Source organism: Aquila chrysaetos, chromosome 13 (assembly GCF_900496995.4).
Source record: "Aquila chrysaetos chrysaetos chromosome 13, bAquChr1.4, whole genome shotgun sequence".
In the NCBI taxonomy this organism is placed as follows: Eukaryota; Metazoa; Chordata; class Aves; order Accipitriformes; family Accipitridae; genus Aquila; species Aquila chrysaetos.
In genome coordinates this window covers 10,005,982-10,032,846 of record NC_044016.1, presented here as the reverse complement: position 1 = coordinate 10,032,846, position 26,865 = coordinate 10,005,982, and the positions used below count along the sequence as shown (strand labels likewise).

The following is a 26,865-nucleotide window of genomic DNA, read 5'->3' as shown; positions in this document are numbered from 1 at the left end:
TATGTTATATGCTATATTTATGAAATAAATAATTTATATGTTATATATTTTTAAATCTGCTATCTAGTAAAAAGGTTTGCAACATATTTCTAAACAGTAATGATCCTCCTTACCGCCCCCCAGTTTTATTTTGGTTCTTGCTTAGAAAGATTAGAATGCTTCAAGATACAATTTTCAGCCCATTTCTTACATGTTTTGCATGATTAGTAGCAAGGCTAAATCATTGGCTTTTGTACTTAAGTTTGGCCTCTCTTCTAATCTCCAGAACACACTGCACTCTCCAAGATCAGAAGGTATACTTTCACATTCACTAGATTCTTTAAAACAATTTGTTATATCGGTACCTTCCTCCACTCTTCATCTCAATGTTCTGTACTTGTATTGACAATAACCCCCAAAATAGAAGCATGTAAAATTTCAAAAGTCTAGCTCAAAAATAACAGAGGAATCAATTGTGTCACATTCCTTAATGTCTGAAAACTGATAAAAATGACAGATGACCTTTTGGCAATCTTCAATCGAAAGGTCAGATTTGGGATCTTTTATATACTCAGCAGCCCATAATAAATGAGTATACCAAATTAAATGATTCTATCTCATTGGGAAATAGAAATGAATTGTGTCAGGATGTTACCTGTTCAAAGCATCTGTATTATGCAGATAATACCCACTCATACCTAGGAAGCTGGAGACAGTTGACAGAGTCTGGTTTTTCCAGAGATCCATTGTTATCCATTCCAAAAATACTGCAATTTTTAGCAAAATACTGCCAGTCTTCCCAGTTTAGATCATCTCTTTTTTTCCTTTCAATTCTTATTGCTTCAGGGTGTGGGCTAAAGAACTGCAGTATAATATAGAATACCTACAAGAAGATAACAAATTTTTAAACTGATATTAATGGCTAAGTTGTAAAACAATGAGAATATAACCTTTTTTTTCAATATGACAATATAGTCTGCTTTACCACTCAGACAGAAAAAGAACCAATACTTCAGTCCACATATTCCCGATTAAAATCAAAGATAACTTTTTTTGTTAAACAAGCTCTTTGATCTCTCAGACATTATTATGCAACAACTGAACTGTTGCATCAGAACTCCACTTTTTCTTGAAGACCATTTGAAAATGCACTACAAAGTCAAGTCCATGATTTATTACAGTAATATTATTTTGGCAAAAATGAAGGCATAGCTCTGTGTTGCCAAATATTTGATGAGTTGTTTTATAACAGGTCAATTTTTTTTGGGGGGGTGGGGGGATCTCCCTATTTTTAGCTTGGATTCTCATCAAATACCCTGTGTTCTATTAAAGACTGCTTCCCCCAGCAAACTGCTTATGCAGAAATGTGTGTGTCAAATAAGGCAAGTCTTAAAACTCCACACGCATTTGAACTCATTTCTAATTAAAGGACTAATTCTTACTTATGCGGCCAAAACCTGTCATCATGTTCTTTCCCTTCTCACCATTAATGACAAAAAAGAAAAAAAGATAAGCTAGCAAGAATACAAGGAATTTTGGTAGAGCCCCTATAGTGAATGCAGCCCCACTACTGGTATGTGCCTCCTTCCAAGACATCCTGACACTCTTCAACAGCATAGCGAAATGTTAGGTACAATCTGGCCTCTTCAGGAATCTTGCCTGCGTATTGTATTCTCCTTTCATGGTCCTCAGGAGGCTAAACTACCATCTCCAGAACATCTACAAAACAGAAATCCCCTCTGATATGTCAGTGTGCCGCAGACATGTTAAATTCCATTTGATTGCAGTCAGCTTTCTACCAGAAGGTATAAAACAAGCACCTAAAGTTTTAATAGAAATTAAAATTAAAGTTGAAATTTACAAAAGTGGAGTTAAAAGAGAGCAACCATTTTCTAAATATTGGTGTCTTCACACAGGATACCCACTCTGGTATATCTATTCTAGATTACTGCTTGTTACAACAGCCAAGGCACATCAAAAGACAATGACAAGAACCATAATGCATTCTGTTGCCTTTTGCATTGTTTCATACTGAAAAAGGAAGTTTTCTTCCTGGTCCTCTAAGGACAACATCTTAAAGCATAAGGTTTGAATTTCCTCAAAATTGTAATGAAATGTCTACAAAAATCTTCTCCTAGTTTTGATTTAATAAATAGCAAATGTAATCTTCTCATTACCTGATACTGTCCATTTTGTAAATCTATTGTGATTGAAACACCATGATCCAGCCCTGCAGTATTAGCAAACACAGATGAAATCCAGGTGGTCCCAATGTCATCATCATTGATGTAATAGAGAGGATGGGCTTCCACATCCAACCTCAGCACTCTGTCGTTAGTGGTATCATCTGCACCATTAGGGATGCAGTACCTCTGTATCAATGGGTGTACCCGGGGATGACTTCCAGGACAGCGACACTCAGATTGGGTATGCAGGTGAGGAAATTTTCCAGAGAATACTTCCAAAATGTCTCTGTCACAGCATATAAAAAAGTAATTACAAACATGATAAAAAAGGACAAGTGCCGCTTTGTACCTCTAGGCTCATAGATTAAACAAAATTCAGCTTAGATTACAGTGGAAGCCCTAAAGGCCTGGTTTCATCTCGCTTAAATGGGGCAATCAGCTAGGAATCAGGCCGGCCAGGGTGCTACATAATCAATGGTAAGCAGCAGGCACCTTCAGAAGGTGTCTGTGAAGAAGCCCTCGAGTTCCTTTCATTGCTCCACAGACATACATGGAGCCAAGGGAAAGGAGCTGCTTGTTGGGGTGTCTAAAGCTAGGTACGATGAATCCGGCCCTAGGTGCAAGGAGAAAAACTCTTACCATTTTATTACGGCATCATGTCTGACTCCAGTCAGGGATCTGGACACTGTTCTTAAGCATACCATAGCATTGGCCTATTGCCTATAACCACAGATGAGTTGAATGTTTGCACTCAAATCCTCCAAAAAAACCAGCTTGAGCAATATCACATTGCACCTTAGAAAACCTGGATAGAAATATTTCCACTTTTAACTAACTTTAATACAAATGCCCACTTTTTTAGCTGCCCCTGTCTGCGATCACTGTAGTTGCTTCTTACAGCTCATGTCTAAGCCATTGAGTCACCTTACTTCCCTTTGACATCAGCAACTGAAATAGACACATAGGTAGGCAGGCAAGCAGATAGATACATGAACGACATGGGCAGATTACCTAAACCTTTATCTGCTCATCTCTGGTGTAAAAGAAGGATTTTGTGAGCCTAGAAGATACTGAATTTTCAACATTAAAAAAAAAAAAAAAAAAAACACAAACCTCTTACTTTTCCCATTTTTCTACTTTATCAGTAAGAACATTATTTTTGTATACTTATTAAGCAAATAAATACTTGCTGCTGCCACTACAAATTCCACAGAACCTGAAGTTACAGGACGTTTTAGTTAGCCACAGACTGAAATTAGTTGATATGCAGGCAAGACTTTCCTTCGCGGTTTATCCCAGATAAACATTTTGGACCAAATTATTTGTGGATATAAAACTACATCCACAAAGACATCATTAGGTTACAACAGTTTGTAAAATACCTTATCTTTCAATTTGAAAACTCTATTCATTTCACTGACTTAAATTGTAGTTCAAAGGATTTGACAAGCATTGCTGTGAAAGAATACAACCAACTTTATTTTCATATAACTTGGAATGCCGATTCATACTAATACTTTAAATTCACAGGAACTTCATTTGTCGTAATGTCCTGCAGACAACTGAGCTCTTAGGAAACTGCCCTACCTCTTATTGAAAGACTATCATTACATAGGCTTAAGGTCTGCAGTCGCGAGTGCCACTGCGTGTAGCCCACCCAGAAGCACCATGCAGACAAATAGGACCCGACTACTTCTGGCCAGCTTGAATTGACTAGATTAATCCAGCATGAGCTAAATAACAAAGGTAACATTTCTTTGTAATGCGCTAGGAAGGGAGACTGGAGGGCAACGGAAATTGCAGTGGCAACTGTAATTTGGCCTCAGGAATGGAGGAAGTCAAAGCAATTGCCCAGGGCTTTGTGGGCTGAGCTAGCAAAGTCATTGGCAGCTTACGGTGACAATCTAACATAGAAAGCAATGAACAGTTAAGACAATAGCACCTCGGGGTAGGGTTGTGTGTGTGGGGTGGGGGGAGCATCAAGAATACCTGAAATGGACGTCTGACACCGTGGGGAAGCTGCAAGCAGATGAAAGGAACTGCTAAGCATGGGAGCCAAGCTCACAGCCACACAGCCAGCATGCTGACCAGTTGGAGTGCCTGTCCTCTTCATTTGGATCACTGGTATTTGAGTGGTCTAAACTGTACTGGCCTGCTATGCTCCCTTCCTCACCCTACAGTCTACATGGAGCTCTGGGACAGCTTGGCAAGTCTCATCCAGCAGGACTAAGCTTATCAGCACACACTATTATGTCAGAATTATCATGAGCTGATAACACCTAGACAGTTTATAAGCATTGAAATCTAGCAAGTGGATCTACTCTCTGCAAGAACACTTACTAAGTCAGGCTGTAACAGGGACAACAATAACAAGGAAAGCACACATTTATTACTGAGTGTTGAGTTTCACTACATATATACTACTATATATACTAGCTATATTTAAGCAACAGTTCAAAAGCAAAACAAATTAAGTTGTTGAATTTATTTTAACTCAAGATTTTTTAGATTAAAAGTCATCTTTGAAATGAGGTTCAATAAACTACATCACCATAAGCAATTATCTAAAGGAGACATATGAAAACCATTATACTTTGGGAAATAAGCATATTGTTATTTTTTTTTTCTAATCACCACACTCCTATTTTTTTACAAAAATAAAAGTTCTTTACCTGTTTGTAAGTGCCACTGGGTAAAATCGAAAATCTTGCATTCTTCCAACAAATTGCTCCAAACCTAAGAAAATATACCATAAATAAGTAATCTATTGAGCAGAAGGCAGCTTTGCACTGCATGAGAGCACCTTTAATTCAGCACTCAGAGATCTCTCTTGCACAATTACCCCTCCTGAATGAAACCATCTTGGACCTGGACAAAACTATAGAGGGCAGTGACTTAATTTTTTTTATAAAAAAGAATGATTTATAATAACTTTATAAGAACATTTTGTACCTATCTCTTTTCTGATTAGAGAGGTGGCACAAGGATCGGCTCATTAGACAGAAGTAATGAGCCAGTCCATGTGCCACCTCTAATTAGAGAAGAGATACAGTAGGTACAACTGTACCTATCAATTTATACAATAAAGATAAAAAGCATTTTAAAATATTCCTTTCATTTATACATTTATTAGTTATCCAGTATTCAGAATCAAAATCACAACAAAACACACTTCCATATACAAGCTTTAAGAAATGGGGCACAGAATGACTTCCTTGCCCAAGAGCATAATAAAGTTGTTTAAGTGACATATAGTTATATTTAGAAGTTAGCTTCAAATTGTGCATATTCCTGAACAGCAATAGCCAGTGTTCTTACATCTGCAGAGCCAAGAATTTGTGGAGAGCAACAAAACATCCCCCAGCTGTTCTGCAATGATCATGTCATGCTGTAGTACATATAAAATTCTAGATGTAGATGAGGAGTAACGCTATCAGGCATTACTAGAGGCTGAGGGATTCTCATTCTGCTAGTGGTTTACATGAGTAGAACTGAAGAACATGAACAGCTAGAAACTTCAGCTCTATTCCTGACTCTGGAGAGGAGTATAGTCTAATGGCCATGCACAATCCCATTCTGAAGTAGTTTCATATATTTACTCAGAAAAACTGATCGTAAATTAATGGAATGTGTCACACTTTACATACCTACATTTTGGAGAATGCAGGAAAACCCACCCGTATGCAGTAACACATAGAATAAATTATGATCCTACAGGATCATCCACCAAACACCTATCTTTCAGCTAACCCTTTGAGAAAGCTAATCGTACAATAGGAATTTTCTCCTGCAGGAAGATATTACTTCTCAGCATATAGATAACTTAAAATGACTCACATGTGTTTTTTAACCACATCATGCACATCTTATTTTGAATATTCCGGTGCATTCCACTAAAATACTACAAGATTTACCTGTGAAGCTTTGTCCAATTTGCAGTGTACCATCAGCATCAGTATCTGCAACTGTTCCCACAAGAATCCTTGAATCAAAAGGTGTGTTGTCATCTTCCCATCCATTCAAGAAGAAACTAATTCTGCTGTGATGCACCTATAGAACCAATATAAAGGGGCAAACACACGCTTCATTATGCAATCACTTTGATTTTTCCACATGTTGCATCTACCACTGATTAATCGTTAACATTACTTCAACCTACTTGCCGTGTGTCTTTATTTTCGGTGCCTACTGAAAGTAGTTACCTCTCTTCTGTCCATCCATTAGCAATCCAGTTAATAAGATCATCGCTCAGATGCACGGAGTATAAAATTTCTACAGTGGTTAAATCAAAGAAGAAACTACAGTGCAGTGATCTGGTGGGGAGGGGGAAAAGAGGAAAAGGAGAAGGATGGGTCTGTTTCACAAGGTACGAGGTTGGTTACAGCTACATCACCACTTCAGGCCATGGGCACATGTTATAGCTGTCAGAGCTCTTCTCATACACATCAGTTCAAACAGGCCTCAAGGGGCTATATACCATACTCAGGATAACCAAATGCAGCACTTATCAGCCAGGACTCTAACACCCCTCCAAAATGCCTCCCCAACCCCAGCATGTTTCTTTCTACAAAGGCTGAAGGGAACAGTATAGGAACTGGCTGCATCTGCTTTACACCCAGTGGGCAGTTCCCGTACACCAAGGGAACCCTTGGCTAGGAATATGCACTCAGCCAGCACCCCAGGGTACTGCTTTCTGCAAGCGTTCCCTTCCCTGCCAATTCATTTTAAATTTGAGCTAGCGTTCATAGAAATACTTTATGGCATTCTCCCAGCTCCACAAAGTCACAAGATGCTGAGCTTTTACAAACTACTTTTTTGCATTAAAAATCCTCATGTTTAGGTTACATAAAATTAGAAAAAGTTTAATAATACAGGAGTGCCTTTCAGCCTTACATTTTATGAAATTCAATAATCTCATTTAAAAAATACAGGCACATAAAAAATGACAACTGGAGGCATCGTGGCTATAGTCAGCTTCCCATTAATGAAGTTAATTATAGAAACTAAGTGCAACTGATTCAAAACTTTTGAACTCTGTTGAATTGTTTACTGAATAAACTTAATCTCATTTATTTCAGAAAGTTATTTTATTTGCAAAAACTGATATGACATGATTTTTCACAATATTTAGCTTGCATGAGGATTATTTCACATGAGAGCTCAGTAGCCTTCAGATTTTGAAACATCATTTTGTTGTTGCCAATTTACAGAACATTATTTTCATTTTGCAGATATGGATGCCTGGTGAATCGTGTCTACAGAGGCCTAATAAAACTAGAGTGCTTTAGCCTGTCTTGATACCCACGCTAATCAAAACAAAATAAACCTGGAATAATTGCTTCCATAAGAACAATATATACATGAGGACAAACAGAAGGTTTACAAGGCAGAATAATTTGTTGCAAAGAGGAAAGCCAGAACCTGAAAAAGTATCAGTTTGAAAACCACAATATAAGTACTCACAAAGCTATTCCACCAATAAAGTCTTTCAAATTTCAGACCAAGATAAACGGACACAATTATCTATAAATCTGAGCTCAGATGATCAGCATCAGTGCCCCAGGCAACAGGACTCTTTCAGTATTTTAAGAAAGAAAATATGAAATGAGATGGAGGTTTTTGTTCGGATTTTTTTTTTATTTAGGCTTCACACAAAATTGTACAGATGAATTCTTCTCCTTAAACTGCACTTTCAGACATACACATGCATGCTGAGCTTTATTGCCATTTCCAGATTCAGTCAATATTTCCCAAATTTAGACAGGAATATTTATTGCCCTTCCACTGATGGAAATTTGAAGGCTATTATCATAATTACTAAGCCTTGAGATTTGTTCAAAAAGTTATTGCATATGAGTTCCACCGCTCAAAATACATCTCTCCATTTTAAATTATCTTTTGTGTTGACACATCAATGACCTAAATACAACAGTTTTTTATTTAATTTTAATTCAAAGCCCTCTAAACATCTGATGCCCTATTTGCAAGAGTCTAAGTATATGTGTATATGGTGGTTACATTGCATTTTTTTTCTGCATCACATTTTTTACAGCCTGTTACTGTCATTTGGTGTTTGACTGTTATCATCATAAAAGATACAGGCTTTTCTACTTTGTTATTTGTAGCATTATCTCATGTTTTACAACATCTTTGCACAACATGCCCGCACATGAAATATAACTAGTGAAAAGTTCTCAGTGGTATTAATGCATAAAAAAGAATGTGGTTCCATCTCTACTGTCTTTACCCAGCCAAAAGCTGATGAACAGCCAATTTTCCTTTATCACATTAGCACAGCCATGAGGGAAACACATTTGTTCTAGTCAGCTACACTAAAGATACTATTACCAATCTAACATATACATGTTTTATATCAGCAGTATTCTCAGAGTATGAGGGAGCCAACAATATATTAACACTAGCATGACAGTTTATTTAAGAAAAGAAAATTGTCTCTGTAGAGGGACAGAAGTTAGAAATGTATGGCTAAAGCTCAGTGTCACTGGTCTAATAAAGGTAATAATTCTTAAGCTTTCTTTATAGCAGGTAACACTCCTGTGGCAGCTCTGTCATATCATTCAAATAAAAATGTTGTCTTTTACAAGTTTAAGAGTACCTTTATTTTTAGTCAGATATGAAGCATGTTTCCACTTTCCTGTTTTCACTGTAAAACATTTGTAAGTGGAATTCAGAAATGGGCGCACTCACCCCCATCAGCTCCTGGCAAACTTACCGTCTCAGCCACAGCTTCTGTAGGGCCCAATCCTGCCTCCCCCAGTGGTAAGCAGCATGCTCGCCTTCATGCACCCCCTACTAAAATCAGTGGGACTATTTATGACTTGAGTGACAGAGCAGGGCCCTAAGTGGCCAGGTATTTTTACTTGTTGAAAATAGGTGACTAACAACAATTTTAAATCTCCCTCCCCCCCCCCCCCCACCAATCTCTTTGTATTAAATAGGATTTAGAATAGTTGGGTTTAATATAGCACATCCCCAAGGTAGCCCTAAGCACTTTACAATGCTGAATTGGATATCAGTAGTGCAGTGACTGTGTAAGGCAAAGGCAGCAGTCATTATGCATTTGGCAGTAGCTCAATGTAATGATCCCCCTGCTGGTTATTAAAGGGGGTATGAATATCTGACATGGGAGGAAAATGTAGGAGGGAAACCATGTGTGGTATAAAAAAATCCCAGCGGCTCTCCACTGTGGGAGGAGAGGAATGTCTCAAAGTTTGGTGTCAGTTTAGACTAAGCTAAATAAGAAGGAAGGCTGGCACTGAATCGGCTGTTTGATGTGGTTATTTAAGGTCTCCTGACCGTTAGCATTAAATTGCATACAATACCACAGAAATAAAAGATGAATTTCACTCCTGACTAGGACAACAGGATTAATCCCCTGTTGTCTTTATCAATAACGTTCAGTAGGAATTTGCCTCAAGAGAGTAACAGGAGATGGGTAGGGAAGGCTGGCCTCATGGCTGTGCAGAGCACAGGACCAGAAGCCTGGGACATCAGCGCTCTAATCCCAGCTCTGAAACCATCTCTCCCTCCCGTGCTTCCCCATCTGTCAGATACTTAGCAAGTCACCTCACAGGGAGGTGGCAAGGATTAGTTACTAAGATAAATTCACTCTGCAACTACATTAGCCTCTGCCAATGCAGAGCCTAATACCAATTCCAAGCAATGGAAAATCCATTTGATGGTGAACTGAGATGGTGAAAGATATCCATAATCTTTCCTCTAATGGCATTCTTGTTACGATCCAGAAGAGCTTCAAAAATGAGAGGTGCTGGGCCAATGAGCTGATCGGCAAGTTCCTTCAGTGCATCCCAAATGAAGCTCTTATGGTCCTCTGCCACAAGCAAATTGCCCATCAGAGCCAGCAATACCAAATCCAATCACTTGCTACCTAGGAAAAATTCCCTGCCCTATGGGTCACTGCAGTGCAGAACAGAGGACACACTGAAGAACGAGCTACTGCTTATAAAATGAGATAGGGACAGAAAAGGCATTACAACTGTTTATTTTCTCACCTAAAGATCTGTGCTACTCAGACTCCACCCATGAAAACACAACAATGAAATTTGACATGAATTTTGCCACGTGGTTGAGATCAGGCAGAGCTGTCATGTAAGCAAAAGCCAGTATTTTCATGTATTAACTGCTAACAGAAACTTCACTATACTGCAGTAATCTGTGTGGCAAAAGAGAGGCATCACAACCAAATACTGCACTTCAGAGCAGTTGTACTGGCTAAGACTAAGGGACTAACTATGGCAAAAAGCAGAAGCAGAGGAGCATATAGGAGCATGGTAAGCATGTATGATACTGCTCCTGAATACTCTTTGAACCTCAAACCACCGGCAGCTCAGAGACTTCATCAGCCAGCCATGGCCTCTATATATTTAGGAGCTTTCCATGGATTTCTTTTGCATGATTTTGTATAGCTGCTCCTTAAATGCAAAACCTTCTACTTCCCCCAAAGGCACCCACTGTATAGGTTGATTCAAGAATACCATGGGGTTTTATTTCTCTCTCCTTTTTTTTTTTCAAGCCTTGAACTGTACTGTTATCTATAGGTATAACATATAATAGTATAATAAATGTATAAATAAATAAATAGTATAACAGGTATAAATAAACAGTACAACAGGTATAATAAAAATATTTAGTATTTCAACAAAAATTATCAATATGCTTTTCAAAAAAAGCCTAATATTCATTTTCATTAACACAGAGACAGAACACATTTTGGGTATCAAGTAAAAGACACAGTATATTGATTCCCCTTTTTTGAGCTACAATGGCACTTTCCAAGCCAAAGCCAATTTGGGGAAATTCCAAGACCCCCATCTACAAAGTTTTGGCTTTCAGGAAGTAACACACACATCTATTACATCGCAACACACATGTGTGATATCTGGCACATTTAAGCAACATATACTTTCTCTTCACACATTAATCATCCCGTCATCAAAATGTCCTGTTATGTATACAGAAAGGCAACTGAGACAATTTTAGTCTCTTCCATGTAGAGCTGAATTGCATCATTTCTGCCAAAATAAATAAAGTGAATTCTTCTTCAGTGGATGCTATGATCTTTTTGCATCAGTAAGGTTTTTCCATTAAAAATAAGTCCTAATATTTATACTACCCACATCCCTTGTGCAAAATCATTTCTAATAAAGAAGATAGGAAGGAGAGACATAGAAAAGAATCCTATATGTTCCATTAAAAAATAATAAAGAATACCTAAATACATCATAGCAGAGCTCAAGATCACTAACCAGAGACCAAAATTCCACTGCACTAAATAACATAAAACCAACAGATGCAGTAGTGTCTTCCACAAATGTTTTAGAATTTATAATTATTATATGTTTCAAAGACATACCTGTTTTTCAGTAAGTACAATCTTTCCCTTTAGGTTATCTGTCCTATCCCAACATTTAATGGCATGGGAAAGATTTATTAAAGTATTACAGATAAATTAAGGGGAGTTATTTCAAGACAACATTAATTTCTTCTACCGGTTAAATATACATTCTTTTTACTCTTATTCATCATAGCTTCTAGTAACCATAAAATACAATTTAATCTTAAAGTTTCTTCTCATCATCTATTGTTCTAATTACTAGATCACAGTGTCTGGCAAGACAGATGAAGAAACCAGATGGATTTCTTCCCAGATTTGCAGGCCATAAATGAGGAGTTCCACAACAGAGAGAACTCTGGCACCAAAAATTAAGGAAAAAAATCTTTTCCAGTCATTCAAGCCAAATGATACCAACCCTGGCCTGTTTAGTTATCCAGCCAACTTAGTGATGGCAAGCACTTCAACTGTAACTTCAGCTCTTAAGGCTATTTATACCATCAAAGAAAGTCTCAGATGGCAGGGGCAGGAATGACCGACATATAAAACAAGGACAATGACCAAAAATTCATCTTCAGATAAATACTAGGAAATGGAATACATTCCAGTACATGTAACGGACACGACTGTTTTCAAATAAGATTAAAAAGAAGCAGTTCAGGGATCTATGATATGTACCAGACAGTGAACAAGATTCTTCCAAGTATCAGGTATCTGCAAACTAAAACTTGAAAAAAAAAAAAAAAAAAAAAATACAGCAAGCTAATTTTTAAGTTAAAAATGTAAATTTAGCTAGCTGCAAATGCAAGCTAAATTTAAAAATTAAATACAAACTAAAACATAAAGCCTGTTTCTAAAATATGAGAAAACAAACAAATTCTCCTCCAAATAAGTGAACAAAAAATAAACTGTAAGAAAACTCAAACAAGTCTGTATTAGTTTATCCTTTAAATAATCTCTATTTGCACAGCAAGTTTCTCAGAAATAGAAATACCTTTATTATTATAAAGGAAATACTTTTATTATGAAGAAGAAGGTGATACACAATATGAAGAATTGTAAAGTATTTTATGAAGAGCAATTAGGTAGCTATACATTTTACCTGTAAGGCATTTTAAAAAAAAAGTGTTCCATTTACTTTCCAGATCAACTGGCAGAAATGACCCCCCCCCTTAACTGCTATAAAAGCTAAAGCCACTCCAAAATCAGTAAAGTTACACAGGCTTTACAAAGATGTAAATAAAAGCAGAAGTTAGCATAAATTAGTTGCTTAATCATTTAGAAATAATGAGGAATCTGACATTATGAGAAATCAGGAGAAGTTGCAACTCATCCAGCTCAAAAATTACTACACAACATACCGTTACAATTGCTTACCATCACTTAATTTGGTATGGTTCTTATAAAAGTTGTTACCTAAACATAGCTTGCTATCTGTTAAAATAACCAAGATTCAGAAAACCTTTTTTTTCCTTCTAAACGTATTGCAGATTTGTTGCATCAGGAACTTTTTCAATGATTTCATTCTATAGAAATAGACAGTGTATTAACACAATTTCTCCCAAGGTGAGAAAACAGATTAAGGTTATGACCAAAATGACAGGCCTGTGGCTTCCTTGAATACTTTAATAGAGTCAACAAATCAACAGTGGTCACTGATGACAACAGATGAGGGAAGACAATAGATGGAAGGAGGGGAATTAGTAATGCTGCTATAATGGTCTAATCAGAAACTTGAGCATAAAAATCTTTTTCACCTTCAACCTGTCTAAATATGCTCTTTTTGCCTGCTCATATAAAGACATACAGCATATTCTACCACTGGGGGACATGTGGGTTCACATCTCTACTCACACAGCAGGTGTGAAACAGAAGCGTAGGAGTTAATAAAAGATACAGTAAAGGGGTTTTTCATATCAAAGAGATGAGATGCACACAGGTATGTATTTCAGTATTTTCTTGCATAATCACAAATCTTGCTGAAGCTGCAGTTACAAAGGCTTCCACATGGCTTTAATATTTCTTAAGTGAATTTCTGTAACGAGGAAAGGTCAGTGATACAGACTTAAGCAACACAAAGCGGACAAATGGAATTTGGGGGGAAAAAAAATTGGATTTAAACCATTAGCATGAATCCAAGTTTACTTTCAGCTGTGATTTAAGTAGCTAGTGACCAAAACCCACAATGCTGCGTTTTGCATATTTTTAAAAATCTGGGTGCCTATGTGCTCCTAAACTGATGCATCAGAAATGGCAGACAACTTTCTGCCACAATTCAACACCTTCCTTCACTGAATAAATTGCAAAATTTACACATCTTGAACATCTATCTCAAAGGCTCCCTTCCTACCCTCCCCGTTCTGCCTTATTCTTCTTATTTTGCATTATTCTACTAATTTTTATTTCTCCTTTTTAATCTACTACATTTACATTTATCTTTTTTTAAAAAAAAAGAACACCACAAAAAAGGTAGTGAATACAGGTGGGAGCAGATTCCATGCCCCCAAGGACTATTTTTCTCGAACATTAATACAAACAGGGAACAAAATAAATGGTTTATCCCAAAATTCCTCTACTCCTCCCAAGCCTTCAGGTAATCTCTCTGTCAGCCACCTTATGACTGCTTTAGAAAATAAAGAGGTGCGGTAGTTTCCACAGCTTAACCTCTGCGGATGCGTCAGGATTCCACACCACACACAACCACCTCCTACTCCACACATTACTCACCAGCACTGGTGCGCAGCCTGCTCGTACAGTCTTACATTGCTTACCTCTCCTTACAACATACCACATGCAGCCTAACCCAAATTTAAAACCTTAGCTGCATGGTTAATTCAGGAATAAGCACTATTGGACATTTTTGTAGTGTAAGTACATTTTGACAGTGATGACATTATTGCTAGGGATGTTTGGGCAGATGTCTTGCATACATCAAAATCCCTGGTGCTCCCCCCCCCGCCCCCGCTCCCGAGACAAAGCTTACAACCCTAAGTTAAAGAGTTCACTTTTAGTCTTTTGCTCTTTGCATTTTAATTTTTTTATTTGGAATGAAAATTGAGACAACACAGAGGGAACTTGGCAGATCTAAAGCTTGGCAAGAGATAATGAATTTGTGTAGCAAATATATGAGAACAAGAATATGTCAGGAAGAATTTGTCTGGGATCTTGTTCTCAAACAGACCAAAAAAGATGCTAATAACCATGTTAATAGGGACAGAGGGATGGGGAGAGGAAGGGGTGTGGAAATTAAAGAATAATATCCATGGGGACAAGCCAGCTCAGGCAGTTTATCTGCATAACACTTGAAAGACAAATGGCACCTTCTATACCAGTAAAAGAACTTCCTGACGAGTTTGCCAGTGAGCTTGGTGCTGCTTCAGCTAGAACCCTGTCTTGATTTCAAATGCATTTCTCTTTCTTACCAAATACAGGAGAAAAGGAAAGCTACCTTATACAGCCATTACAGTTACTTAAAATCTTCAATGCTGATTTTAGATTGTTTGCCCATTATCTTATAGCAAATGCAAAAGATACACACATAATAAAATTTATTTTAGTTGCTATTATTAAATGACTTTGTTCACATTTCTAAACTGCTGTGTTTCCATATTCAAACCCTGTACTACCCTCGCATGTTAAAAAATGAAGTTTTTATGCTACAGGAACTCTGCACCTCTGAGCAAACCCAAACCTACTACCCACCCCTCTGTATTTCAAGCCTTTGAAGCAACTTGGCTGCAAGCATGAAGGAAAAGAGCACAAGAAGATATAGGCAAGCTGCAACCCTGGCATCTATATAGATTTCAATGTAATGCTTTTCACACATCTTTGATTCTCAGACCAAAGAGCATTTTACAGGAAGAAAACAAAGAGGGCTTGGGGCCTTTCTTTGCAACCACTGACTTAAGTAACAGCATGGTCAGGGACTTAATGATGATTTTAAAAAAGAAAGTGCTTAAGTCAGCATTCATGGCTAGGGGAGATTCCTTTACTTTAAACCATTCTGTCATTTTTAGAAGGAAGCCCTGCCAACGTAGTTCTAGGCTGAGATTCATTATATAACTGTAGCCAAAAATATAAAGTCAACTCTGCCCTGTCACCAGAGCGTGCCAGTCTAGCCAAAATACACTACTACAAATGTTTAAATTTATTAAGTATTTTATTTTTAGTTCATTCATATCAAAATTCAAGGATGCTGCATTCCTATTCTTCACTGACAGAAGGAAGTAAAACCTCCAAAATCTCCCTTTTAGCACCTCCTTAAGCTCTATAGGAAAATCACCTTCAGCCTTTAAAAACAGGAACTGAAGTTGTGAGTGAGTGGAAACAGTACACGCACAAGCTATTTGGCATTACATCACTGAATTCTTCTTCAAAATCAGGATGCTGCTTTAAGCTGACTAGGAGCCTGCACAGGGAAATGGTTTGAAATAATTCAAAAGTTTAGTTCTTCTCCAGTATGCTCCAAATGAAGTTTCAATATACATGAGTTCACCATAAGCAGGATCAACTAACTGAATCAGTGAATTAAACTGTATTTTAACCCAGACTATTTTAGGACCATTACAAGAAAAGATGTGGAAAGATGCCTTTCTTTACAAGATTTACAGGGGATGCACACATTCATCAGTATTTGATGATGCTGTGCACAATCTTGTGGCAGAATCCAGAGGATTTTAACTTTCATTAACACAACAGGGTAACACCACCTGTGTTGAATATATTTTCCTGCAGGCCAGCAAACTGGTAGAATACCAGGAAAGCATTCCAAAATGAATAATACTTTTTCATCTTTGGTTTTATCCTCTACTTTTTTCTTTCTTTTTGTTAGACTTTGACAGATACTTTTCCAGGAGTTCCTGATAAAAAAAAAAAATATCCTCTATTAGAAGGCTTTAGAAATTAAAACTGCCTAAATGGGAAAAACCACCATTCCTTAAATACTGAAATTGACTCATCACAACATTCTGTCCAGAGATAACAAGTGGACTGACTAGTACTTCAGCTGTGAATTTATTTAAATGTAGACATACACATGCAGTATTAGGAAGGCAAAAACAGGATATGAAATAAACATAAGGCATCAGCTCTAAGCTCACTGTCAAGAGTATACCAAGGCTTCTAACCACAGAGTTCAGCTGAAGGTAACTATCTGTCAAATGTAATCTGTGCAAGTGAATATGCTTAAGCTGGTGCTATGAATCAACCAAAATTGCTTTGGTCTTATTGACATTCAATTGCAAGAAGTTGCAGCTCATCCAGTCCAATAGACATCTGACAACACCAAGAGTGCTTCAGTGACAGAAAGCTTTAAATACAGATGCAACTATCATCACAATACATATGGAACTGAACTTTATGATCCCTCAATACCATCTTCAGAAACTGGTCATCAGCTGGATGCCATAAGACCACGCGGTCATCCTCTCTGCCTGTTGCTGATTTCTGTAGTTAACAAATCACTGTGACTTAAAAAAAATAAAAAGAGAATACAGATTGACTGACAAAAAAAGACCACTCGATCTTTCATCACTGCCTCATTAAATCTCTCTCTGAAATCCACTTTTCCCATTATCATCTTTGTTTGCCTTTCAAATAAAATGCCAGATCAAAATTTGTTCAAACTGTTTGTTTTAGTTAAGGGCCAGATCTCCAGCTACTATAAACTGCCTTCAGCTTCAGCAATGCCATTTTACACTTGCTGAGATTCAGACCTCAAATATATTAAATTTACTTTCTTCCTCACAGCTGTTCTTTACACCTTGAAACAAGATATCTGATAATGTGTGCATGTGGGATGTTGGACAACAAAGCATCTTGCATACGGGGTCCCACAAGAAGATCCGATTCATGTCCTAACTTTGCACAAAAGAAAGGAACACCACGTGCAACCATCTATGTGCTTGTTTGACCCTTCTCTCTCAGAAAACTCCTGCCATTTCAGTGGTAGATGCTCCAGTGCATCACAGTGTTTTTTTCTAAATATTTTCATATAACCCCACTGCCTACATGAGTTGTTACATACACACTTGCTTGGCCTCCCCAGCTCCTTCTGCCTCATTCCTTCCCTCACCATACAGTGAATTGAAATTATCCCAGAGCCACAAACAGATAAAGGAAGTTGGGGAAGAGGAAATATGTCAACTACATACAACTTGCAACCATGTTTAAGGGGCTGCACAGTGTAAGTATTTTGGGAAGCATGGGGGGGAGAGAGACATGCGCCCATGTTATGAGCACTCTGAACAGTTATGCCCATGCTCTGAGAAATCCAGTGTACAAAAAAATAGAGACTTGAGGAAGAAACCTCATCAGGGGACCACAGCGACAGAACTGTCTTAAAACAGAAGGGCTGGAGAGGATAAAGGGACAGTAGAAGAAATGGTAAAGAACAGCGAAGGGGAAGGAAAAAGCATAAGGTCAGGAGGGGCAAGTTGTCTCTTTGCCTTTCCTTCTTTTGCCTCAGGCCTATATCGGCCTTTCCTTTTCTTGACTTAACTGGGATGAATTTTAATTGCAGCCTCTCTACGTGTTTTATACACTATGTACTCTCTACTTGTGTGGAGTGGATTTCCCATTCATCACAGGATTGCAGGCAAAAATCCCGTGAGCATTTTGCTTTCCTTCAAAGTTAGCTTTGCTAAAATCAATAACTTTAGGGCTGCTTCCTCTGTCTAGCACATACCCCAACTCCATGACCATTTCAAATTTCAGTCAGATTTGATAATTTGATTTTCTTATCCCCATATACAGATTTATATTGTCACTGTTATCATGTAAAGATTGCAAATATTCTATACTGTTTCAATAACAGTATAAAGGCAACAATCTTACTGCAACAGTGAAAACATGCTCTCATTTGTAGTTTTAACACAGTCAATATCCTAACTGATCTCTAACAATTTCTCTTCCTACTGTGTCCTCCTCAATACCCCAGCATTCTTCAAATCAAAGTTCTAGTTTTCTTAGGCACCCATTTTATGTCTTAAATATTTTTATTCCTTGGGCTTTTTTTCTGACCACCTGCAAGTCTAGTGCAACAGCCAAGAATCACAACTATATTAAATTGCCCTTACCTTGTATGCAAACCACTGAAGTTAGTTTTAAAAGAAGAAAAAAAAAAAGGGGGGGGGGGGGAAGCAGGAGTGTTTCCTACTGCAGATTGAGTATCATCCCTCAGCAATATTGTTACATCTCTTCCAGCTTTATATTAGCTCTCCCTTCACTAAAACTGTGTATCTTGGCATTTTAAATCCCCCTTCATTTTCTTGGTTGTCTCTCTTATTCCAATAATGTCTTTCTTATCCTTGAAAACATGTCACTCCAATTCAGCAGCCTTATTACATATGCTCCTAGCATTTGTATAAAAGATATTTAGCTTTTCTCTTTGCCCTCCTTTACTTTTCTTTTTCACTATCTCCTACAATGTTAATCCCTTCTCAACGGGAAATGGTTTTCCTTCAATACGAGTCTTTCTTTTTGTGCATAGATCCACTAGTTCAGCTTGAACTCCCTGAAGAACAACATAAATTTAAAAAAAAAAAAAAAAAAAAGGCAGGGGGATGGAGAAAAAGATGCAACCCTGGAGTGCTCATGAAGCAATTAACTCTGTTCAAGAACAAGCCATGTATTAATACAAATTTGACCCCAAACAGTGAAATCAGAAAGCAATTGGAATGCAGACCGATCCATAAGGTGGTTTACAGGCTTAAGAAAAACTAATAGCTATTTAATGAATAAAGCCTTCAAGATGCAAAAATGCGAGTAACAGCAAGCAGAAGGATCCAAAATAAGAATCGTGTATGTCATTAATTTTTTGGACAGGGGTAATTTTAGTACTGTGTTAAAAACGGAGTGATATAACCCACACTGTCAATTATCTGATAAACAAGTCCGAAGACAAAGAAAGATAGATGCAAAAAGAGACAGCTTTTGAAATGGTCTGTATTTTTAAAGCATTAGTATTTTAAAAAGTAAACACTGTTTTTAAATAAACAGTTGAATCAGACATTAATGATCCTTCTGCCACAATGTATGCATTCCAATTATGGATTGGCAATTTTCATTTAATCTTTTGTTGGTGAGTACTTCACCAGTACTTCAGTAGTATGAAGTAATATTAAAATGGTTAACTACAGCTCTGCCACTTTCTACCCCAACCAGTACTGTACCAATGAAAAATATTCTTTATTGCCTGTGTCAGTAGAGCTCTATCAATCTCTTACTGATGCCTCAGGACAGAATAAACATATCTGGGCAGGGGAGTGACAGAGAGAACCCAAGAGCTCAAAAATGCAAATACAGATTCTGTTAAAAACTAAACTAATTAACAAATAAGCTTTGCTCTAACTGCTATTTTAACCATTGATCAATCTCTGTTCTTTTTACATGGATTTTAACCATTGATCAATCTCTGTTCTTTTTACATGGAAAGGTTTAACAAGTGATCTTGTGTTGCAAATGAGTTCCAAACAATAAAACATAATAAGAGGATCCTAGTCATCAGATCTGAAAATACATGGAGAACAATTGCTTTCTTGCTGCATAATGACTTTATTTTCCCCAAGTCACAGAACAAATCAGATCCAAGACCTGATGATCACTATAGTAACATGAAAGGAGACAAGTATTAAGGATTCGACAAGATGCTTTTTAGCAGCTACAACTGTTACATAGACTTGCCAAAATTAATTGAAACAAAAGGTCTGAAAGTACATTTTAGATAATCTCATAACAATGCACATTTTCTCTCTGCCCCCTCCATTTAAAATACAGCACAACCACTGATTCTGAATTTTCCTGAACTACTTGTAATCATGTAAATTAGGGACAAGATGTAGATGTCAAATGAAACGTCCCTTCTGAATAAAGTCTCTGTGCTTCACTAGTCAAAGAATAAGCAGATACCCACACAAATGAAGGGAGCTGTTACTAACGTACAATTATTAACCCCGTATTACACTATCAGCTGTATATTAAATTCCAGACTTTTGAATCGATTATATGTGAAAAATTTTGCATCACTTTGCACTGCTCAGTACTGGGACTTGTGAGTCATTCCCAAATTTAATGCAAGAATACATTGGTTCTACAACAGCTGAACAGCTCTGCTGGGACTAGAAGGTTGAAAATTCATCGCTCTGTCTTTTTTTGTGATGATTTACATAAGAAGAAAGCAATTATTCTTGCCCTCTGAATGCCTTGCCACAGAAGTTCCATGTATCCAGTTAAGAGATTTTTGCAAAAAAAGTCTCATCTTTTCTTTCAAGGCTTAGTTTCTCTTCATGGTGAGGATCCACAAAATTCTGCCTTTGATTCCTTTCATATTCCTCCCAACAACCTTACTTCAGGCCCTTCCCTCCTCCTCTGTGCCCTGCTTTCTTCCTTCCACCACAAAGTCCTTTAGAAACGGTCATTCAACTATTCCTTTGTACTGTAACTCTCCAACACTCTTTCTGATGACAATTCACTGTAAGCTTCAATTTTCATTTTTTGATAATAACTGCTTTTCTCCAGAGTTACTAGGCATCTTACCAGCAAAGCTTTGCAGTAGATCCAAACTGTACTGTTAATTGAACATAGACCAAATCTGACTTAGGAGGACTATGTTTTGGTAGTTTATTGTTGGTAGCTTATTTTTGGAAAAAGCTAAAGGAAAAAGTTTATGCAGCAGCTCCGTCAACCACATTTTGTTGGAGATGGGCCAGGAAAGGACCAGAAAAGGCTGCTCAGAAAGTTCATGGTGGTTTCCTGTGCACTTTAGTATACAGGCCTCAAGTTAAGGCACAGAAAGGCCAGGGAGATTACTGATCAACAGCAAAGATGAGGATGACAAACGCAATTTAAGGAAAAGGATAAAAGCCCTTCAAATATAATAAAATGCACTTAGAAATCCAGCAGAAGAGTAGTAATCCATTTTACCGATCTGTTACATACATAATTACCTGCCTTACAGACAAGAGGTACATGCTTAAGGCACAAGTAAGTAGTAACTTGAAGAAACAGAGTATCTACTATCAAGACTCAAGCAGGCCACCTGGAGAAGCTCAGAGAGATGAGAGGTTTTTTCTTTCAACCAGTCCTGACTCCAAGAACCACAAAAGTCCCTTGAGACATGGTCATCAAGCTAGAAAGAGAAAGGCACATATCCGACTACTGAGAATAAATCTTCAGGGTAAGAATTTTAGTGGAAAGAAACAGAAGTTTGCAGTTCTGAAGTGTCAGATTAGGAGCAATATTGGTAGTTTAATCTATACTGCCACTGAATATCACATGCTGATTTGCGTACAGGTGCAACAACAATGAACCTCACAAGATATATAGGCCATCTACAATCACTGTCAATCGCAAGGGTACACCTAAATACCACTGGACAGGAGAGAAGAGAGGTTCAAGAGGAAAATATTTTGGCTTTAATTCAGGAGGCAGAATATCAAAGCCAGTGCCATTCTTTGAAATGCTGCCAGTATCACAAAGGGTCAGACAAGCAAGGCTGCATGATTCTGCACACAACCAAACAAACTGCGTGGAAAAAATATTTTGGTCAATTTGGAATTGAGACACTTTTCTGGAATAGATAGAATGAAAGAATGGTAAGTGTCTCCTACACCCAAATAGGGCCAGTTTATTTGTTTTTCAAACTAGGAAAGAAACCAATCAAGTTTAGGGAAAAAAATAAAAGTATATTAAAAAAAGTCCTAAATAAGCATGCATGTAGACTGTAGACTGTGACAAAAAATGCCTATCTTTGAAAGCCAAAGCCTAAGAAGTTTAAACCTAAATGTCAGAAATTACATAGATCATACCACTGAAGAAGTGTTGCTATACCTTAAAGAAAGTTCAAATTTTGATAAAGTAAATGAGCTAACTGTATTAAAACATACTAGAGAAGCTAGTATTCTGGCCCATTTTTTAAAAATAAAAAAGAAAAACCAGCACCTTTAGATTAATTTGGAGATCAGAAAAGTAGCAGAAACAGAAAATACAACTTTCAATTAGCCCTGCACAGATCAAGGAACAATGCAGAAATTAAAATTACAGACATGATGCGTGACCAGGTCTTGGACCAATTGTTCTGATAATCCATCAAATCAAGTCTATACAGGGTGAATGAGTTGGAAAAGCACATGGATAAATATTGTATACTGGAAAAGGCAATGTGGCTTTTCTGAAAGGAAATCAAGATCCAACTTGGAGTTCTTTGAAGTAGTTAAGATGCATGTGGATAAGGAAGAACTGACCAATATAATATACTGGCTTTCCAGAAAGGTTTCAAACTCGGTAGAGATTAAACGGCCACATTTCACACAGACAGAAGTTTATCAGTAGGTAACTCCAACAATCTCTGCTATTTAACATTTTGTGTAGGCTTGAAAACAGTGGTTAGTGAGGTGAAAAAGGATGGAGTTAATACATCCAGACAGTAAAAGTCAAAGCTTACTTCAAAGTTACAAAAGGATCTCAAACTTGTTATGGAACAGGCAAAAAGTAGCAGACCAAACGTGTTAACCACAAGGTAGTAGACATGAGAGAAATATTCTTAATTATGTAAACATAACATTAAGCTCTGAACCATCACTGCTCAGAAAAAGTGGTCTTGGAGTTACTGTAGATAGTCACCCACTAATGAGCAAAACGCTCAATGGCAAAGAGGAAACACATTCCTTATTGGGAAAGAAATGAAGAACAAAACCACAAAACCTTATTGTTTAGAAATTTATGGTGCAAAGTGTCTGGAATAACAAGTGGAGTTCAGACCCTTGCATCCCCAAAATTATATTAGTATAACCCCAAAAGTTCCAGAAAAGATCAATGAGGATGACCAAACTGCAGAATAGCTTCATTATAAGGAGATATCCAGTTTATAAAGAATTATAATATGCAATCAAGTTCTATAATCAAAATATCAAATAGCACGAGAATGATAAATAGAAAGCAACTGACAAAAGAAATTGGCAAAAAGAAATTAGCAGACAGCAGATTTAAAGAACAATTTCATATAGCCATATTTGCGCATGAGGAACTCATTGCCACAAGATGCTTGCAATACCAAAATATAAATTACAAAAAAAGAACTAGACTATTCAACTAAAAATAGGTCAGTCAGTGGCTATTCAATACATCCTAGCTTAAGAAGCTTCAAAACCACTGGTTGTCAGAAAACAGGTCAGTGATGTATCTAAAAGAAAGCTGTTCCTATGCATCTACTCTTCTTTCATACTCAAAGACAGACATCTAGGCAGACTGTCAAACCAACACCAGCAGTCCTTAAATGATGCAAAAATTACAGCATTATTGAGCTGAGGTACTGGAATGAGATACATGGACAGGAGGAGTTCTTCCCCCTCTTCCATCCCAGAACTTACTACTTTGCAGCCAAGCTAACAAGTTGTTCAGTGCCAGGAAATATTCTTTGCTTCCACGAGAAAATGATACATGAGAAGACTTACCAGAAGATTCCTCCTGTGGACTGCCACCAACACATATGGATTTTGCATTGTACGGGATCTACACATGTCATTTAAGCCACCTTCTATTTGCTGCATGCACAGGTGTTAATGAAAGATGTACATGAGAGAGTTCACACATGAATAATGGAGCCTGCGTAAAGGACAATCTGAAAGTTTCATCTTCCATTTCTTGATCAGACTTCTGATTTAAGTCTCTGTCTTTCAGCTACAGAAGCCTGAACCAAATGTAGTAATTACTTTTTTTTTTTTTTTTTAAATAATCAGGAAAAGCAGAAGCTCCTCTATTTGTCTGTACTCATGAAGTTTTTAGCCTCTTATCAAAAAAGTTCCAAGTATCTTGTGAAAACATCTACTTAGCACATCTACTGCCACAGCACAAAGAGGGAAGGACAATGGTTCGATAGCTGTGATCCATCTTTAACAGCAGAGATGATCAAACCAGTTGCCAGTTTTCTGCTCACACACTGTGCATGCCAAGAACTACCTGCTGGAGGACCTTCTGCCCCCATTGCAAATGGTGTGCTCTAAATGGTGAAACTCCAGTGTACAACTTCAAGCTTGGTCTCCCCAGAAAGGAATCAAATTCAAGCTCATCAGCAGTGCTCTTCAGTAACACAAGACTCCAAACAGACAGAAAGCAAGCCTGTATCAAAAAGAACTCTTCCCATACACAAAACTGATAATGTAGACGTACCCTGTGAGTGTTGTCTTAATGTTTTTTTTAACAACAGCCATATCACATACATGCAGCTACTTCCAATCTCTCAAAGTTTGCTCCCTACACGACTCAAGGGCACACAAACGTACAAATGGAAGAGCAGTCATACAGCTGCACAAGTGTACCTGAAGTTACGCCAAGCAATACATAACTGGGAATCCACTTATAAGTGGTATACATAAACATGTATTTAAGAGATTAGTTCAGAATCAAGGGCTATCTAGTTTAAAGAATATTTTTTTTCCTATGTTTCTCCCAGTAGGACTCCAGATTTCTAGCAATCTGAAAATAGCTGATTCCAATGACCACAGTTTAATTCACAGGATGCTGTTAAACAGCACACATCTCTTCTCTCAGTTCTTCTATCTCCAGTCATGCAGTTTTTACTATTATTCTTAATCCTGAATTTGAACACTTGAAGAACATCTTTTTTTCTTTACCTTTCAAAACATTCTCCTCTAAGTAGGCAAGCTACTTCCATATGGTATGACATACCTTTTAGATTCATATGCCACCACAATATTAAATAATAATTTTGTCCAACAAAAAATACACTTACAAATGATATTTTATGTACTGTAACTACATGTGTAACTACACATGACAGGAAAAGATATATTGCATATTACAATGGTCACTAGAAGTTTGATTCATAGCTATTAATTATCCTAAAAAAAACAGTTATGGTATGCTTAGGAACACTGAAAGTGATTTTCTAATTAACACCACACCCCTGCTCCCCCCACCCCCAATTCTAGAGTAGCACAGACCATTATTCATCTCTACTTTACTCATTTTTATGTAAAAAATAAAAATTAAATAAAAAAGCAAAAATGCACCAGATGCCAAAAAAACAACCTTAAGAATTGCAGGATGTTTAAAGATTTGAGACTAGAGGAAAAAAGGAAGGCAAATCATTCTTAACATATTCCATTATTTAAAATACAATTTAATTGGCTGCCACATTTTTGTATAAGGAAACACTGCTTGTAAAACAAATTGAAATTTGATGGATTTCAAATCTCACCTGAAACTCTCCAGACAAATCAGGCACAGCTTCTGCAAACCATTCAATACTGCCTCCTCCCAGCATTGGTCATACAAAGGCTTAATTCCCTTCCTACCATACATAATATAGAGTCTGGGCACACTTCAGTGGGATTTGCATTTGCAATTGAAAAAACATTCACAATTTCTAGAAGTGTAGTCAAGATGGCATTGACAAAACCTGTATTTTTGGCATTCTCTGAAATTAAAATCTTGGCCCAGATAAGTTACTTGTCTTGTGTTCCCAGGCAGCTGTTAGACTGTAAATCTAAATCTACAAATATGCAAGAACTTGCCTATATTCAGGCAAGAAAGGAAGTAGTTTAAGAGACAGCATACTGAAGAGAAGATAGAGGCATCTAGGAAATATCCGTTTCCCAAGGAGCTGAAGTTAAAACAACAAAGAGCTTTCAAATCAACACAAACAGTCGACATCCTAGTACCCATGGACCAGGAGAAGAGGTGGCAAGCACCACAGTAGGACTTCTGCATGCAGCACAGCAAGTTACTGATATCAAAGAACCCCAAGGCTGCAAGTTCAGCAGCAGTATCTGAATGGCCTGCAACCACAGCAGATTAAATGATGAACCAGTTGCCAAGAGAGCTATGCTCATTGTTTCTATGAACAGTTCTCTAAACAGACACTCAAATACATTATACAGACTGTAACGTGTTTTATTTCTGCTGTCTGTTGGGACCATAGCACCAACCATATGGGCAGACTGCATCCTTCCAAATATTTTCAACACACAATTGCAATTAATAGACAAGAAGCTCTAATATGTAGAATTGATGCAAACTCTCCCCTCCCTTTTTGGGACTGATAAACTACTCCTAATAGATACTAAGTGATGACTTCAAACAGGAGATCAGAGAGATTTGTTAAATTAAAATGCTTCCTTGCTTTCTCATGTCCTTACTAAACTTAGGGAATATACAGTTTAAAACACCTCGTATTCAGTAATACATACACAAAGAGTGTATAGAATAAATGTTTTTCTCCCTGCTTTTAAGTCTCAGGTTCTTTGCTTTTAATATAAATCTTAAAGTATTCAAAAACTTGTGCAGAAAATAAAAGGATTTCACAAATTG

The 26,865-nt window shown here is 37.3% G+C and overlaps 1 protein-coding gene across 1 annotated transcript in view; it reads right to left on the bottom strand.

Annotated features, from left to right (window-relative positions):
• Positions 1–26,865, bottom strand: part of USH2A (usherin) — a 395,016-nt gene that overhangs the window by 353,591 nt on the left and 14,560 nt on the right. The window contains 4 exon segments of the mRNA XM_030034435.1: positions 678–862; positions 2,157–2,451; positions 4,838–4,901; positions 6,080–6,215. Of these exon segments, the coding sequence (XP_029890295.1) occupies positions 678–862; positions 2,157–2,451; positions 4,838–4,901; positions 6,080–6,215 (680 nt within the window).